The sequence below is a fragment of the Peromyscus maniculatus genome, chromosome 5 (genome assembly GCF_049852395.1).
Source record: "Peromyscus maniculatus bairdii isolate BWxNUB_F1_BW_parent chromosome 5, HU_Pman_BW_mat_3.1, whole genome shotgun sequence".
Taxonomy (NCBI): domain Eukaryota; kingdom Metazoa; phylum Chordata; class Mammalia; order Rodentia; family Cricetidae; genus Peromyscus; species Peromyscus maniculatus.
This window is the reverse complement of record NC_134856.1, coordinates 136,548,765-136,565,601: the sequence shown is the minus strand read 5'-3', so window position 1 is coordinate 136,565,601 and position 16,837 is coordinate 136,548,765. Positions and strand designations below refer to the sequence as shown.

The following is a 16,837-nucleotide window of genomic DNA, read 5'->3' as shown; positions in this document are numbered from 1 at the left end:
CTACTCTCCCGCTGTCTCACTGTTCTCGTCCCTCATGTCAGTTATAGGCCAGTCCATTCCTGGACAGGATTTGGGGGACACTTTGAGACAAATAAACCTGGTATGGGAGGTAGGACATAACTCTGTTTCTGGAGATAGCTTCTGGAGAGCACCACACATAACAAGTTAGCAATCTAATGTCATTTTATTCTTTACTTTTTATGTGTATATGCATGTTGAGAGAGGACATGCACATAAGTGAATCAAGAAGATACCCTTGGGCATCTATCCTCAGGTGCTGCCCACCCTATTTAAGACATCTTCCCAGGCTGGACAGATGGCTCAAGAGGTTTTAGGAACTGGCAGCTCTTCTAGGGTCCTGAGTTCAATTCCCAGCAACCACATGGTGGCTCACAACCACCTGTAATGAGATCTGGTGCCCTCTTCTGGCCTGCAGGAATGCATGCAGGCAGAACACTGTATACATAATAAATAAATCTGAAGAAAAAAAAAAAAAAAGACAAGGTTGCCAACTGGCCTGGAGTTTGTCAGGTAAGCTTGGCTGGCTGACTGGCCATCAAATCACAGGAATCTACCTCTGTGTGTGTGTGTGTGTGTGTGTGTGTGTGTGTGTGTGTGTGTGTGTGTGTGTGTGTCTCAACCTCCTCAGCATTGGGATTGCAAGTGCATGCTTGCACACATCGGCTTTTCACATGGATTCTGGTAACTGAACTCAGGTCCACATTGACTGAGTCATCTCTCCAGCTCAACATCCTTAGCAGGGAAGGACGAGTTAAAACTACTTTAATGTTCCACTTCACCCCAGTTAAAACAGCTAACATTAAGAAAACAAATGACAGAAAATACCAAACTATTCACAATTGCTAAGTAATAAAACCAGCATATGCAGCAACAGGAGGGTGGATAAAGAAAATGGGGTACATGCACACAGCAGAATTTTACACAGGCCTAAAGAAAAATTAAATCATGACATTTATAGAAAATGGTACAAGAAATCATTAGGTTAAATGAAATAAGAATCAACCTGTCTCAAAAAACAAACACCAAAAAACAAATAAAAGGAAGGAAGGAAGGAAGGAAGGAAGGAAGGAAGGAAGGAAGGAAGGAAGGAAGGAAGGAGGAGAGGGAGGGAGGGAGGGAGGGAGGGAGGGAGGGAGGGAGGGAGGGAGGAAGGAAGGATCATATGCTACATGTGGATCCTAGATTTTAGTTTTTAGACATGAATGCATACATGTAGGGTGCACGTAGGTCAAAAATCCGACAGGAAAGAAGGGGAGAACGAAGAGTTAACAGAGCACAGGTGAGAGGAGAGCAGGGGGCTGCGGAAGGAAGACCACAGGGTGGGAGTGAGCACCGGGAGAGAACGAACAACAAGAACAAAAATATCAAACCATTCTCAAGAAACCCATTATTCTGCATGCTAATTTTTTGAAAAAGACTGCTTTAAAAAGATAATAGTTAAGAGCTTGTTGCTCTTGCAGAGAACCCAGGTTTGATTCCAATCACCCACATGGTGGCTCACATCCATCTGTAACTCCAGTTCTAGAGAATCCAAAGCCCTCTTCTGATTTCTGCAGGCACCAAGTGCACATGTGCCCCCCCCCCCAACACACACACACACTGTGGGATATTTGTATTCTGTTTAAAGGTATATTGCAATGATTGGCGTAAAAAGCTGAATGGTAGATAGGTAGGCAGGAGGTATAAGCGGATCTTCTGGGCAGAGAGAGGAAGGAGCAGGAGGAATCTAGGCTATTCCTATGTCAGGAAGAAGCCAGGAGACTTGCAGAGGAAACAGAAGGTTCAGATGGAAGAAAGCTAACACTACATGACAGGATGGAGATGAATAGAAAGGGGTTAATTTAAGTTTTAAAAACTAGTTAGAAAGAAGCCTAAGCAAAAGAAAAAAAGAAAAGAAAAGAAGGAAGAAGGAAGGAAGGAAGGAAGGAAGGAAGGAAGGAAGGAAGGAAGGAAGGAAGGAAGGAAGGAAGGAAGGAAGGAAGGAAGGAAGAAAAGAAGCCTAAGCTACAGGCCAAGCTTTCATAATTATTAATAAGTCTCTGTGTCAGCTGACGAGAAACTATGTCTACACATACATGAAAGTAAAACATTCATAAACATAAAAAATAAACTTAAAAAATGTTTGTATTTGAATGTTTGCCTGCATCTATGTGTATGTACCACATACATATATGCCCTGCCTGTGGAGGCCTGAGGAGGGCAGTAAATCCCCTGGAACTGGAGATAACAAGACAGTTGTGAGTCACCAAGGGTTGTCCGTAAGCAGTCAGTGCTTTTAACCACTGAACCATCACTGAACCATCTCTCCAGCGCCTTTTATTTTTTGTTTTTTAAAGATAGTCTCACTCTGTATCCAATGTTGGCCTTCAACTAATGGCAAGCCTCCTGCCTCAGCTTTCCAAGTCCTGGGATTGCATGCATGAATTACAATGCTCAGCTTTAACATCTTAGTTTTAGGATGTTTATACACAAAGCTTTCTATTTTGGGTTTGTTTTCTGAGTCAGAGTCTAGTTCTATAGCTCAAGGTGGCCTTGATGCTGGTATTAGAGAAATGCACCTTCACACTCTGCTCATGTTTTTAAGATCCAAAGTGTGTGTTTGTATTTGATTGTGTATACAAGTGTTCTTTACATAATTATGTACTTCTGAAACTATTTTGCAAAATGAAATCAGTTGTATCATCTTCCTGAAAGTCTGGAAAGTGGAGTGCTCAGATGTCCAGGCAAGAGTCAGACAGGGGCAGGGAAGAGAGCAAACCATCAGGTTATCATTTTCACAGACATTCGAACCTCATGTCAGGAATATCTAAAGTCACACCTGCTGTCCAGGCTCTGCCACTATGCTTCCCATGAGCTAAAATTCCTGTTTTATACGGTTATAAACACACATGCGCAAAGAGAAAGAGGAGGTGATGAGAGAGTATTTGGGGTCACTAAATATATATGCTACTTCTTAACCTTTAAAAAACTTATTAATTTATTTATTTCATGTGTATGTGTATTTGAGGTATGCCTGTGTTCCACATGCATGCAGGAACCCATGGAGGACAGAGGTAGTTATGAGCTACCATGTAGGTGTTGGAAACCCAATCTGGGCTTTCCATAAGAGGAGCAAGTGAGCCGGGCAGTGGTGCACCAGGCACACAAGAGGTAAACAGACATAATTATGTACTTCTTTACATAATAATGTACTTCTGAAACTATTTTGCAAAATGAAATCAGTTGTATCATCTTCCTGAAAGTCTGGAAAGTGGAGTGCTTTCCAAATAAAATAATCCAAAATTTAAAAAAAAAAAAAATCCGTATGTTATGGAATAATCTTTTTGTATTCTGTAAAGATGTGTGTTGCCGGGCGGTGGCAGCGCATGCCTTTAATCCCAGCACTCGGGAGGCAGAGCCAGGCGGATCTCTGTGAGTTTGAGGCCAGCCTGGTGTACAGAGTGAGATAAAGCACAGGCACCAAAACTAAGCTAAACAGGGAAAGCCTGTCTTGAAAATAAAAAAAAAAAAAAAGAAAAGAAAAGAAATTTAAGAAATTTAAGAAAAAGAAAAAAGGAGCAAGTGTTCTTAACCTCTGAGCCATCTCTCCAGTCCCACTCTTGAATCTTTTATAGGACAAGTTTCCAGATGCCTCAGAATACCTCAGTTAAGGAGGCACTACTGCTACAAGGCCTAAGATACAGGCTGTATGTTCCTCCACGGTTCTCCACTATAAAATGAACTCATATCTATTTCACTGGGATCCTGCGGACGAAATGACAGGTGTAAAGAACTTAGAACAATGCCCAGTACACGGTCAGTTTGGCAGGAACATAAGCAATTGTTGGTACTACTGTTATACCATGATACAACATCTAAGGCTGACAAAAACAAATATATAACTATCAATATTTCTAACAACAAAATACCCCCACGCTTTTGGAAAGAATTATTGGGAGCAAGGGAGCCTGAGAAATGACTCAGTGGTTAAGAACACTGTCTGCTCTTCCAGAAGACCTGGTTCAAAGTCCAGCACCAACACGGTGCTCACAATTGTCTTAACTCTAGTTCCAGGGGTTACAACACCTCTTTCTAGCCTCCATAGGCAACGAATGCACATGGTGCACAGACACACATGCAGGGCAAACATCCGTACACATAAAAATTAATTATTTTAGAAGGGTGACTGGCTGGGCACACAGCTCAACGGTAAGGCACATGCTATGTCCCCAGCACTGTAACAGAGAAAAAAGGAAAAAAGACATTGCTTTTGTTGTGTGGTGACGCACACACAGTTTGTGAACAGTGCTGACAAGGTATCATCCCTCAAATAAAACAACAAAGAGGCCTTAGACTGGTGGATCTCAACCTAAGGGTTGTGACCCCTTTGTAAGAGTGGCTTATCAGATATTTACATTATGATTCATAACAGCAGCAAAATTAGTTATGAAGTAGCAATAGAATGATTTTATGATTACAGTGTCACCACAATATGAGGAACTGTATTAAAGGGTCACAGCCTTAGGAAGGTTAGTGCCATGGCTTTAGACTATATATGTCAAGACAAAAAACAACCAACAAAAAGCAGTGAAACATCCTGAATTACGTACAAGTGTGTCTACGTGCAGAAAATGTTAGGTGAGAGCAAAGTAAACCTGAGAGACACAAACTGTTACCACTACCTGTGAGAAACCACCAAGGTACCTGAATGTCTTAATTTTGTTTTGGTTTGGTTTTTTCAAGACAAGATTTCTCTGTGTAGCCCTGGCTGTCCTGGAACTCACTCTGTAGACCAGGCTGGCCTCAAACTCACACAGATCCACCTGCCTCTGTCTCCCAGGTGCTGGGATTAAAGATGTGTGCCACCACTGCCCAGCCTAATTTTGGTTTTTAAATGTGTATGGGTGTTTCGCCTATATGTCTGTGCACCACATATATACCTGGTGCCAACCAAGACAATAAGAGGGTATCGGGATCCCCGAGAACTGTAGTTACAAATGGGTGTGAATCACCATGTGAATACTGTAAACAGACACAGGTGTTGTAAAATAATCCTTCTGTACACTGTGTGAATATATGTCACTATGATTGGTTTAATAAACAAGCTCACTGGCCAATAGCTCAACAAGATAAAGTTAGGCAGGAAAGCCAAACTGAGAACAATGGAAAGAAGGACGGAGCAGAGGACACACCAGCTAGACAGAGAACGAGTCTACTACACAAAATAGGATCAAGCCTCCGGGCATAGATTAAAAAAAAAGCGTTAAGTTATAAGAGCTCATTAGTAACAAGCCTGAGCTATTGGCCAAGCATTTATAATTTATATTAAGTCTCTGAGTCAGTTATTTGGGAAGCAGCTGCTGGTCATATGGGAGCAGGTGGTTGGGACAAGATAACTCTGCCTACATACAGATTCTCTGCAAAAAAGAGCCAGTGTTTTTAACCAAAGCACCATCTCTCCTGCCCCATAACCAGTAATTTTAACAATATAGAGACATCGCCAGGGAGTGGTGGCACACACCTTTAATGCCAGCACTTGGAAGGCAGAGCCAGGAGGATCTCTGTGAGTTTGAGGCCAGCCTGGTCTACAGAGCGAGATCCAGGACAGGCACCAAAACTATACAGAGAAACCCTGTCTAGAAAACAAACAAACAAACAACCCTCAATATAGAGACATACACATATGTGATTAACAATATCCAATTATGTTCTGCTACCTAAAGATTTTCAAAATATCATCATAACCTCTGCTATTGACTCCGGAAACCAAACACCTGTGCTTTAATAAAGACATGACTGTAAAACTTACTTTGTTACCTGCCCTTCCAGTCCGTCCAGCTCTGTGTACATAATCCTCATAATGGTTGGGGCAGCTGTAATTTACTACAAGAATTAGATGTTTCACATCTAGACCTCGAGCAGCAACAGATGTGGCCACGAGGAGTTTGCAGGTTCCATTTTTAAAGTCATTTATGATGCTATCCCTGTCATATTGATCAATACCTGCAAGTCAATGAAGAGATAAACAGAAAAACATGTTGAAATTTTCCGTTTCCACTAAGAAAGTTCTAAATGCAGAAATAAAAATCAGATTTGGGGCTAGAGAGATGGCTCAGAGGTCCTGAGTTCAATTCCCAGCAACCACATGGTAGCTCACAACAATCTGTAATGAGATCTGTGCATACACGCAGACAGAACACTGTATACATAATAAATAAATCAATCTTAAAAAAGAAAGAGATTAGCCGGGCGGTGGTGGCGCACGCCTTTAATCCCAGCACTCGGGAGGCAGAGGCAGGCGGATCTCTGTGAGTTCGAGGCCAGCCTGGGCTACCAAGTGAGATCCAGGAAAGGCGCAAAGCTACACAAGAGAAACCCTGTCTCGGAAAACCAAAAAAAGAAAAAAGAAAAAAAAAAAAGAAAGAAAGAGATCAATTTGATGATTTTTCAAAAACCTTAAGGTACAAGTTCTATGACTCTACCAACTCGGTTACTCAAAGGAACTGAAAGCTGTTAAGATATCCACATGTCGCATTCACAGCATACACAACAGTCAATTACAGAATCACCCCAGGTCTCTACCAACAAGTCAATCAAGGGGAGAGAGTCAATATACACAAAAGGGTATTATCCAGTGTTTAGAAGAAAATCTAATACATGTTAAAATGAATCATAAAATCATCATGACTGAGTGAACCAGACCAAACACAAAGGGATATAAAATGTATTATTTCACAATATATAGTACAAAGAATGAGAAATTCATAAAGACATAAGATAGTATGGAAGTATAATAGTTCTAATGGACAGATGGAAGGGAGATATAGAGAATAATTGCTTAACAGGTAAAGTTTCCATTTGGGATGATGAAAAAGTTCTAGGTACAAGGAGGCAGGGAGAAGCTTCAGTGGGAAACAGTGTTTGCCCAAGTTCAAGACTCTAATGCCCATGTAAACAGTATACCTATAACCCTGGTACTGGATCATGGAGACAGGTGGATTCAGACAGCCCAATGGCCAGAAAACCTAGCTGGTACAATGAGAGGCACTATCTCAAGGCAATCACGTGAAGAGCCATAGATAGCAGCCTATACTACATAAAGGTGAAATTTTGTCAAACACCTGTAAGATTTCTTCTATCTACATTATAGACAACAAAGCAAATATTACTCAGAGCACAAGACAGTTCTTGGCAAGCTAAATACTTAAAGACATACCCGTGGGTAAATTAAGCACATTACCTCCGTGAAGAGACATGCAAGGGTAAGATGCTCTCATCAAGTCCTTCAGAAGACCATCAGCATGTTCCTGCTTATCCACAAATATAATGACAGATCCTGACTCCTGATAATGGCCCAAAAGCTCAAGTAATTTCAAGAATTTCTTTTCTTCTTCAATCACAATCTGAAAATACCACATTGTAGCAAGTTAATGTAAAAAACACAAATGTGTCCTAAAACAAAAATGTTTGTTTAATCTGTAGTGAATGAATAGAAAATAATAGCTTCCTACACCTTAAAATGGCTAGGCAAATGTCAATTTTTAACTGATGAGCCTGTAACCATGGTGACTGGTCAGCTCTCTCTGCCCTCAACTTCAAATCCTATTAATCAAAGACAAAGATGTACAACATTTCTGTGAGCCCTCAATTCTGGTAGAAGAACCAAAAAAGAGATTTGTTAAGTCAGTTCCGGGACCTGGCAACAGACTGAAAGTTATAACTGATGCTTAATATTTAACTTTAGAAGTTATCTACCTATCTCACAACTATGATACAAAAAGGACTGCACACACACTGCCTAAACACCAGGAAAACTGACAATTTCCTGAAAACGGTACCTACCACTTGTTGTTCCACATCTGAGCAAACCACACTCCTGCCTCCAACCTGAACTTCAATGGGCTTGCTCAGGATCCTTCGGGCCAAAGCCTCCATAGCTCTAGGGAAAGTAGCTGAAAACATAACTGTCTGTCGGTCAGGACGAACATTATCCACAATGCGCATTACCTGAAAAAACGATATATGCATACATAAGTACAGTGAGTCTCCAAAAAACTTACAGTGTTTAATCAGGCAGAAGGAACTCTGGAGAGCTATTTCAGTTACTTTAATTCATGATCTTAAAAAATCTGAACTTATCGTACACCTCAATTTGCAGCTCTCAGTTTCCCTTTGTCAAAAAAGGGCAGGCCGAGCTGGGCGGTGATGGCGCACGCCTTTAATCCCAGCACGCGGGAGGCAGAGCCAGGCGGATCTCTGTGAGTTTGAGGCCAACCCGGTCTACAAAGTGAGATCCAGGACAGGCTCCAAAGCTACACAGAGAAACCCTGTGTGTGTGTGTGTGTGGTGTGGGGGGAGCAGGCTGAGCTGGGGCGGCAAGTGTAAAGTACATGCTGAGATAAACATGAGGACCTGATTCCGAGCCTAGCACCCAGATAGCAAGCATGCACTTGTTAAACCCTGCCCAGGGCAGGCGGGGAAAGGCAGGTCTCTAAAGCTTACTGGCCAGCCAGTATAGCCAAATCAGCAACCCTACATCCCCACAACAGGCCTTGCATCAAAAAACAAGATGTACAGCTCCTGAAGAATAGCCAATAGCATCCTCTGATTTCCAGACATGTCTGCACACACATACATGTGAACTACAAGCACATGGGAGGGAAGGCAGGAAGGAAATGAGGAGAGGGGGAAGCAAGGACATGTCATTCACATTACAACGATCTCTCAGTAAGACAGCAGGATACTTAAAGTGACTGTATGACTAACAAGTATAGTTATGGTCTCATCCTAGCACACCTTTAATCCCAGCACCCTGGAGGCAGAGGCAGGCAGATCTCTTGTGAGCTTGAAGCCAGCCTGGTCTACCTAGTGGAAAAAAGAAAAGAAAGGAAAAATGGGGCTGGCAAGATGACTTAGCCAATAATGGCACTTGCCACCAAGTCAGACAATCTGAACCCGATTCCCAGGACCCACATGGTAGGAGGGAAGAACCAACTCCACACGTTGTCCTCTAACAGCCACATACACGAACCACGATACTCGCATGCTCCTATGCACACACACTATACAGTAAATAAGTAAAACTCAATGTAATTTAAAAAGAAAGTAAAATAACAGCCATGGCTACACAGAGAAACCCTGTCTTGAAAACATCAAAAAGAAAAAGAAAAACAGAGTGAACTTCAGAACCGTCATCTAATTTCACATGATCAAAGGCCAGCCAGACAGGGCTAGAGAGGACAAGCACGTCCTTTAAGGAGGCTGAATCCTCGGAACGTCCCTTTCCTGACACTCTCCTCTCTTCCCTCAAGTCTTTGCCCCTTTGCCTCCCACTCCTCAGGTTCAATAATGCCTGCTGCCCTCAAGTCTGCTGACTTATTCTAAACGCTCAAATCTCTTCCAGCACTGAGAAATATGTCTGTTAATAAATATTTTTCTTCAGTAAAACTAAAAGCAGTTAAGTTTTATGAAAGACGCAAAGCAATCAGCCATCTATGAGCTTAAAGCTTCATTTTACCCTCCACAGCAAAAACTCATTTTATGTGTCTGTGAGTGTGAGAGAAAGTGTCTGTGTGAGTGAGTGTGTGTGTGTGTGTGTGTGTGTGTGTGTGTGTGTGTGTGTGTGTAAGAGAGAGAGAGAATGCACAAGTGTTCGCGTCCGAGAGAATACACGCGTGAAGTTGGAGGACAGTCTCGACTGTCACCCCAGCACTGCTAGCCTTTCTCCTTCCCCCTGAGACAGGGCCTCTCACTAGTGTGGAACTCACCAAGTAGGCACTGTGGCTTGACAGTGAGCCCCAGGGATCGATTCTGTCTCCACTGCCGAGTATCGGGGTTCAAAGTGCATCACCCGACCTGACTTTGTGTTATGTGTGCACTCTGGGAATTAAGCTCAGGTTCTTGCTAGCATTTTACTGACCACACTATCTCGCCATCCCTAAAAGCTCATTCTTTACCCTGGAAATTTTAAGTTTAAGGCAATTTGCGTAAATACATGAAAAAGGAGAGTCCACACCTAACATCTATGTCATTAAACAACTTAGCTAAGTGAAAGATGTACATTCAGTGATGTGCTTTAATTCTCAGTTTTCATTATCTTCTTAGTATAGAATTCTGCCTAGAAGCACACTATTGCCTTCTTCCTCCTATCCAAACAGAGCCATCATAGAGGCCAAAATATAAACTCTCCCTTCCTCAAGTTGTATTAGTCACAGTGATTGATCAATATCCAAATAGTACCCATGGCACCGAAGACTTACTTACCGTGTGTTTTTAACCAATAAAGTTCACAAAAAGCATCACTCCCTCTAATTTTCCTCCCAAACGGGTTTTAGTAATAATTTTTAAAGAAAAAATAACATTGGCTTGGTAGATTAAGGAACTTGTCAACAATCCTGACTGCCTGAGTTCAATTCCTGGGTTCCACATCATGGAAGGAAAGAACTGACCCCCAAAGTTGTCACCTGACTTTCACAACTGTGCTGTAGGACACCCCCTCTCCATACACACATACACCCATTCCCAAAATAAATATATAAATATTGGGAGGGGGGGAAACACTACTCAATTCTGCCCCTCACTGACAATGCAACCAGTTTTACCTTGAAACAAAGCTTATTCAGCCCTTCCTCATGTTAAATTCAGTTCAGTTTCCCTTTGGCTTCCCATTTGGTCCAGTTCTATTCAACAAGACCATAAGACTATGACAGTAAGTCTTCTGCTCCAAGTTAACTAGTCTGCATTTCTTTAACTTTTTGTCGATGGTTTAAGTATTCCACAGTCCTGTTTTTTTAGGACCATCTACTCATATCTCATTTAGAATTCAGTTTCTAGCCAGGTGTTGATGGCACACACCTTTAATTCCAGCATGGGGGGGGGGGGTAGGCAGAGGCAGGCAAATCTCTGAGTTCGAGGCCAGCCTTTCTACAGAGCAAGTTTCAGGATAACCAAGGCTACACAGTGAAATCCTGTCTCAAAAAACCAAAAAAATAAGGCTGGAGAGATTGCTCAGTGGTTAAGGGCACTGGCTATCTTTCAGAGGTCCTGAGTTCAATTCCCAGCAACCAACTCATGACCATCTATAATGAGATCTGGTGCCCTCTCCTGGCCTGCAGGCATACATGCAGGCAGAACATTGTATATATAATAAGTAAATCTTAAAATAATAATAATGATAATAATTCAGTTTCTAAATCTAAATACAAAGGTACTATATGGCAGGCAACATCTCTCTGGAGGATATGGAACTATATGGAACTAAAGGAAAAAGCTAACCACTATGCTTCTGCTATACCTTCCCATAGCCACTTCATCTCTTTGCTGAGACAGGATTTCACTATGCACTCCAGAAGCATATGCAGCTGAGAACACACTCACAACTTACACTGCTTTGCCTGGCTCTGCTTTTGAGACAGGGTCTCTACACAGCCCTGGTTGACCTGGAATTCACTATACAGATCCAACTGGCCTCAAACTCAGAAATCCTCCTGCCTCTGCCTCCCAAGTGCTGGGATTATAGGCATGTACCACCATGTTCAGCCAAAATATCAAAAGATTTTAGTACTCTTATCATCAGTACTCTAAATCCAGCCTGCCCAATGGCACTTTGAGATTGTTGAGGAATGTCAGAACAAAAACCACACAAGTTTTAAAAATTTAATCTGAAACATAAATATTTACTTCAATTCCCCATGTTGCCAATACACTGTTAATACCAGGCAACACAGAGTATGAATCTCAAGACCATACAAACATTTCATTCTCACAGCAATTACAAAATCCTCTTTATATTCCAAAAACTTAAGAACCTTAATAAGGGGCTGGAGAGATGGCTCTTAGAGAGGACCCAAGTCCAGTTCCAAGCACCTGCTCAGCACCCACACGAAACAGCTCTCAATCACTTATTTCCAGCTCCAGGATGATCTGACACTTCTAGCTTCTGCAGGCACCTATATTCATGTGCACAAACCACATAGACACATACCATACACACAGTTAAAAGTAGAATAAACCTTTAAAATTACGCCGGGCGGTATTGGTGCACGCCTTTAATCCCAGCACTCAGGAGGCAGAGCCAGGCGGATCTTTGTGAGTTCCAGGCCAGCCTGAGCTACCAAGTGAATTCCAGGAAAGGCGCAAAGCAACACAGAGAAACTCTGTCTCGAAAAACCAAAAAAAAAAAAAAAAAAAAAAAAACCTTTAAAATTACAAAGAAATTCAATTATTACCTGGGGTTCGAAACCCATGTCAAACATTCTGTCTGCTTCATCTAAAACTACATAAGTCACTCTTCGAAGGTTTGTGACCCGACCTAAAGAGAGAGGAAAAGAAAGACAAAAAGAAAACTAACTATCAGTCACAATTCATGATGACAACCAAGAACTTTTAAAAAACCATAAAGGGAACTAAAATGCCTGACTTAAGCAGAGGGGTAGGTTAGGTTTCTTTAAACAGTGAAAAGAAACTTTGGTCGAAAAGTCTTAATCTAGTGGCAAGTACTTTCTGACAGTGGGTATATGAGGCCCTTTATTTTGTCAAACTCGTCTCTTGCATACCATCATAGGGCCTGAAGAACCTGTAAAATTCAGAAAACAGCCCTCTCCAAAACACATCATAAAACTAAGACTGAGATGGAGCATCGAGCCACATCAGCCATTATCTGACAGCATCACCTAGAAAAAAACATATTAGAGATTACAGCGCATGTGTGGAAAGCAGTTCCAGTGCTAACTACCTCAGGGGCAGAAACCCCCTCTCTCTTTACAGCTACGACCATACAATCAGAAGCAAATGCCTTAGTCGGGCATGGTAAACCACTAATAAACTACTGCTCAAAATCACTGGGTAACAGTATATTACACAAACTTTAAATAACAACTGCATTACATATAAATATACTTTTCTACACAAAGATACACACTAAATTATTAATTGCTGCCACTGATTTAAAGAAATAGCCCTGGCTTCTTAACCAGTTAAAAACTAAAAATACAGAAAATCCTTTCTCAAAGTAATAAGCATTGCTATCAACTGCAGAACCAACCACCTGGCAAAAATATGTATAAAATAGTTATTACAAGATAATGAAAAAGACAAATAAAGGAAAAAGGTAAAATTAATCAAGATGGTTTTCAGGAGGTTTAATTCACACAACAGTGAGAAAAAACGAGGAATTATCGAGTCAGCATTCACCCCAAACCTTCACCTGCTACCCAAGCGCAAGGCCTCAAAGAACCTCGCGGAGAACCAGGTCTCCCCAAGTTTCAGGCGGAACCCTAGGACAAACATGCACTTCTTGGATTCTAACACTCAGTTTCATACAGTCTGACTGCTGTGATGGAAATCTCTAAAGAGCCCTTTCTTCAAAAACTAAACAGAGCGTTCACCCTAACATCTCCAGCCGCCAAGTCTCGCAAGGTTGGAAACAGCATTAAGTCACCTACCTTTGACGGTTAACGTCTCGGAAGGCCAGGTCTATAAATCCTCAAGGGCCTTTCTCCACAGAAGTTAAATAATGTCAACAGTTTAGTATCAGTTTTGATAGGGAATATTTTAACAAAGCATAACATCTGAGCTAAAAGCATGCAGTATTTACAAAAGACACATTTCTTGAAGCTGCAATAACTTAATTTGTCTATTATAAAATACTGGGAAGAATTTTATAATAAAAAGACTATGATGCCATTTTTTTAAAAGCAAAGATACCCCCCCCCCCCCCCCCGCAAAAAAAAGTCAAGTTAAATGCTGATAAGGTCCTATGGAGTTAGCTGCCAAAAACTTATTAATACTTTCAACAATTGCAACTGTTACAATTCACATTTTAAGATATTACAGCTTTAAGAAGAAACAAAGAAACCCTTTGTTGGTTTCTCATGTCTGCTTTAATAACGTGTCAAGTTCAAAAAGGAAAGAAAACAATAAATACGCCTGTGACTTACCACTGTTAGCGGCTAACATGTCAATCATCCGACCAGGTGTGCAGACAATAATTTCAGCACCTCTTTTCAGCTCAGCAATCTAATGAAACAGGGTGAGATTTTATATACTATACTAGTCATCACTAGCTCCTGAACAGATGTGAAAACAGCATCTGGCCCACTCGTGGCTCTAGCAGGTAAGACAGTCTGAGTAGAAGACTGGAGGCTGGCATGTGACCCTTGGGCTGCTAAGCACTGAAGGCCAGGGAGCAGCAGGATGACAACCAGGGTCAGAAAGTTAATCAAACCAAAGAATTTCACAAATTTTAGTTTGCAACTATTGCTCAAAAACCAAAATAGGAAGGTCAGAATAAGCAATAAAATACATATTCTAACACAAACATCAATGCTTTCCAAATTTAGGAAACCATGACATCAGTGTTCTAAGCTACAGCCAGCAGCTTTACAAACAGAACACACAATGAAAGCACACTGGACATGGTAACCTTTGCCTGAGCTCTAAACAAACATGTGTGTGCACCGGTTATACTATACGCATGCACTAGATCATTCTCTTCCCTTTCGCCCTCTGTTTTATGTATCTGGGTGTTTTACCTGCACACACGTCTATGCACCACATACACACAATGCCTGCAGAGGCCAGAGAGGGCACTGGCTCTTCCTGGAACTGGAGTTATAGATGGTTGTGAGTCACTGGGATCAAATCCAAGTCCTCTAGAAGAGCAGACAGTGCTCTTAACCACTGAGCCATCTCTCCAGCCCTAAAGCAACTGCGCCTCTGGAATGCTGGCCCGAGAGTCATCTCCTATAGTTAGAGGTACCAGCAAGAGTGAGATCTTCTGTGGCAAATATTCCACATGACATACTGTTTCCCACGTGTTTGAAGTATTGAAGAAAGCATAGTATAGGGCTAGCACTATGTGCTGTGGGTAAAGGTGCTTGCTGCCAGTCTGACAACCTAAGTCAATGCCTAGATCCCACATGGTAAAAGGAGAAAACTGACTTCTATACATTGTCTTCTGACTATATCACATGTGCTGTGATATGTGCACATGGACAAACATACACAAGCAAGCTCAAACACACACACACACACACACACACACACACACACACAATGTGATTTTAAAAAATAAACTGAAAAAGAAAAAGGTATACTAGTCGCTTTCCTGTAGAAGCAAGGCCGTACTAACAGAGAGCACACAGTCACCCACAGACTCCTCTGTAAACGCTTTGACTCTCCTCCTGTGTCTTCTATGAGAGAGCTGAAATGCATGTCTGATCTCAAAGCTCAGGTGAACCTGACAGCATCATCCACCTGCCCGTCTGGTGGGAACTTGAAGTGCATGTGGCAGAAGCCACCCCACTCTCACTGCAAAAGCTCTAAGATGTTCCTGTTATCAATGCTTTCAAAACTGTTTTCCTGGCACAGACATACAAGAGCAGCACTTGGAAGACAGGAAGAGAAAGTTCAGGAAATCAAGGTCATCCTGGGCAATCTGAGATCCTGTCACAAATACACACAATTTGTTTTATAGCTAGGCAGTGGTGGCACACACCTTTAGTCCCAGCACTTGGGAGGCAGAAGCAGGAGGATCTCTGTGAGTTCGATGCCAGCCTGGTCTACAGAGTGAGTTCCAAGACAGCCAGGGCTACACAGAGAAACACTGCCTCAAAAAAAATCAAAAGAAAAAAAAAAATTTTATAAATGTATTTCTTATTATAGGCTGTATAGTCAAATAAACTGACAAAAATGAACAGTTCAAGTATTTAAAATAGCAAAAAAGTGAAACATTCCCAAGGCATGTTTTTACAACACTATTTCTGAAATAAGTTTTCTTGCTAAGCTTGGTGATACACACCTTTAACACCAGCACTCAGCAGGCAGAGTCAGAGAGATCTCTGAATTCAAGACCAGTCTGGGCTATACAGCAACTTCTAGGACAGCCAGGGCTACATAATAGAGACACCCTCTCTTGAGAAAATGCTAAATCAAAGACAGTAAATCTTGCTACATATCAAACTCCAGCTCTAATTAATCTAATTAATTGGTCAACTCATTTAATCATTCTGCGTAACTCTTCACTTATAAAATGAAAAAGCAGACCTGCCATCTCAGGCAGGAGGGCATGCCAATGCTAAGAACCACTTCAAGCCTGGTGGTGGTGGTGCACACCTTAAACCTAGCATTTCAGAGGCAGAGGCAGATAGATCTACGTGAGTTCAAAAGCTAGCCTGGTCTACAGAGCTAATAGCCAGGGTTACACAGAGAAACCCTGTCTTAACCCCCCCACCCCACCTCCCACCCCCCCCACACACACACAAAAAAAAAAAAGACTTCAAAATTCTGTATCAGACATGGTTTTTTTTTTTGTTTTCTGATATTCACCCAGGTTTTCTGAGAAATGATTAACAACAATGAAGTGTATGTATTAGGAGCCAGAGGACTGTAGCTCAGTGGTAACAGAACTCCCCACCTAGCATTCATGAAGCCCTTGGTTCAATAATCCTCAGCACATACCAAAAAGAATAGGTTTTAGAAACACAAATGATGTATTCTAATATACACAGTCAGCAAAATGATTAACACAATCAAGTTATGTATTTACGTATTTTATCACAGAGTATTCCATTTTTGTCTTTTGTGAAACGAATGTTTTAAGATCTACTCTGTTAACAAGATTTAAAAATATAACGACATTAACTACAGCCATGTTATGCCTAGTCTCTACAGAACATATGCTTCCTGCATAACATCATTCATTCTTAGGAGCCAGAGATATAAAGAAAGGGTCTTGCCACATATATCTGGCTGGCCTGGAACATGCTATGTATACAAAGCCAGTTTCAAATTTGCAGTGATCCTCCTGCCTCTGCTGAGTTCTGGGATTATAGCTCGC

The 16,837-nt window shown here is 41.5% G+C and overlaps 1 protein-coding gene across 6 annotated transcripts in view; it reads right to left on the bottom strand.

Annotated features, from left to right (window-relative positions):
* The window catches only part of Ddx46 (DEAD-box helicase 46), a 52,654-nt gene that overhangs the window by 11,723 nt on the left and 24,094 nt on the right, over nucleotides 1–16,837 (bottom strand). For all 6 annotated transcript variants that reach the window (XR_013051668.1, XR_013051669.1, XM_006976774.4 and 3 more), the window contains exons 12-16: nucleotides 13,938–14,016; nucleotides 12,228–12,310; nucleotides 7,843–8,007; nucleotides 7,241–7,403; nucleotides 5,810–6,003 (exon numbers count right to left, since the gene is read on the bottom strand). Coding sequence is in view for 4 of the 6 variants with exons in the window: in XM_006976774.4 (XP_006976836.1) it covers nucleotides 5,810–6,003; nucleotides 7,241–7,403; nucleotides 7,843–8,007; nucleotides 12,228–12,310; nucleotides 13,938–14,016 (684 nt within the window). In the remaining 2 variants the exon portion in view is untranslated. The remainder of the gene's footprint in view (nucleotides 1–5,809; nucleotides 6,004–7,240; nucleotides 7,404–7,842; nucleotides 8,008–12,227; nucleotides 12,311–13,937; nucleotides 14,017–16,837) is intronic.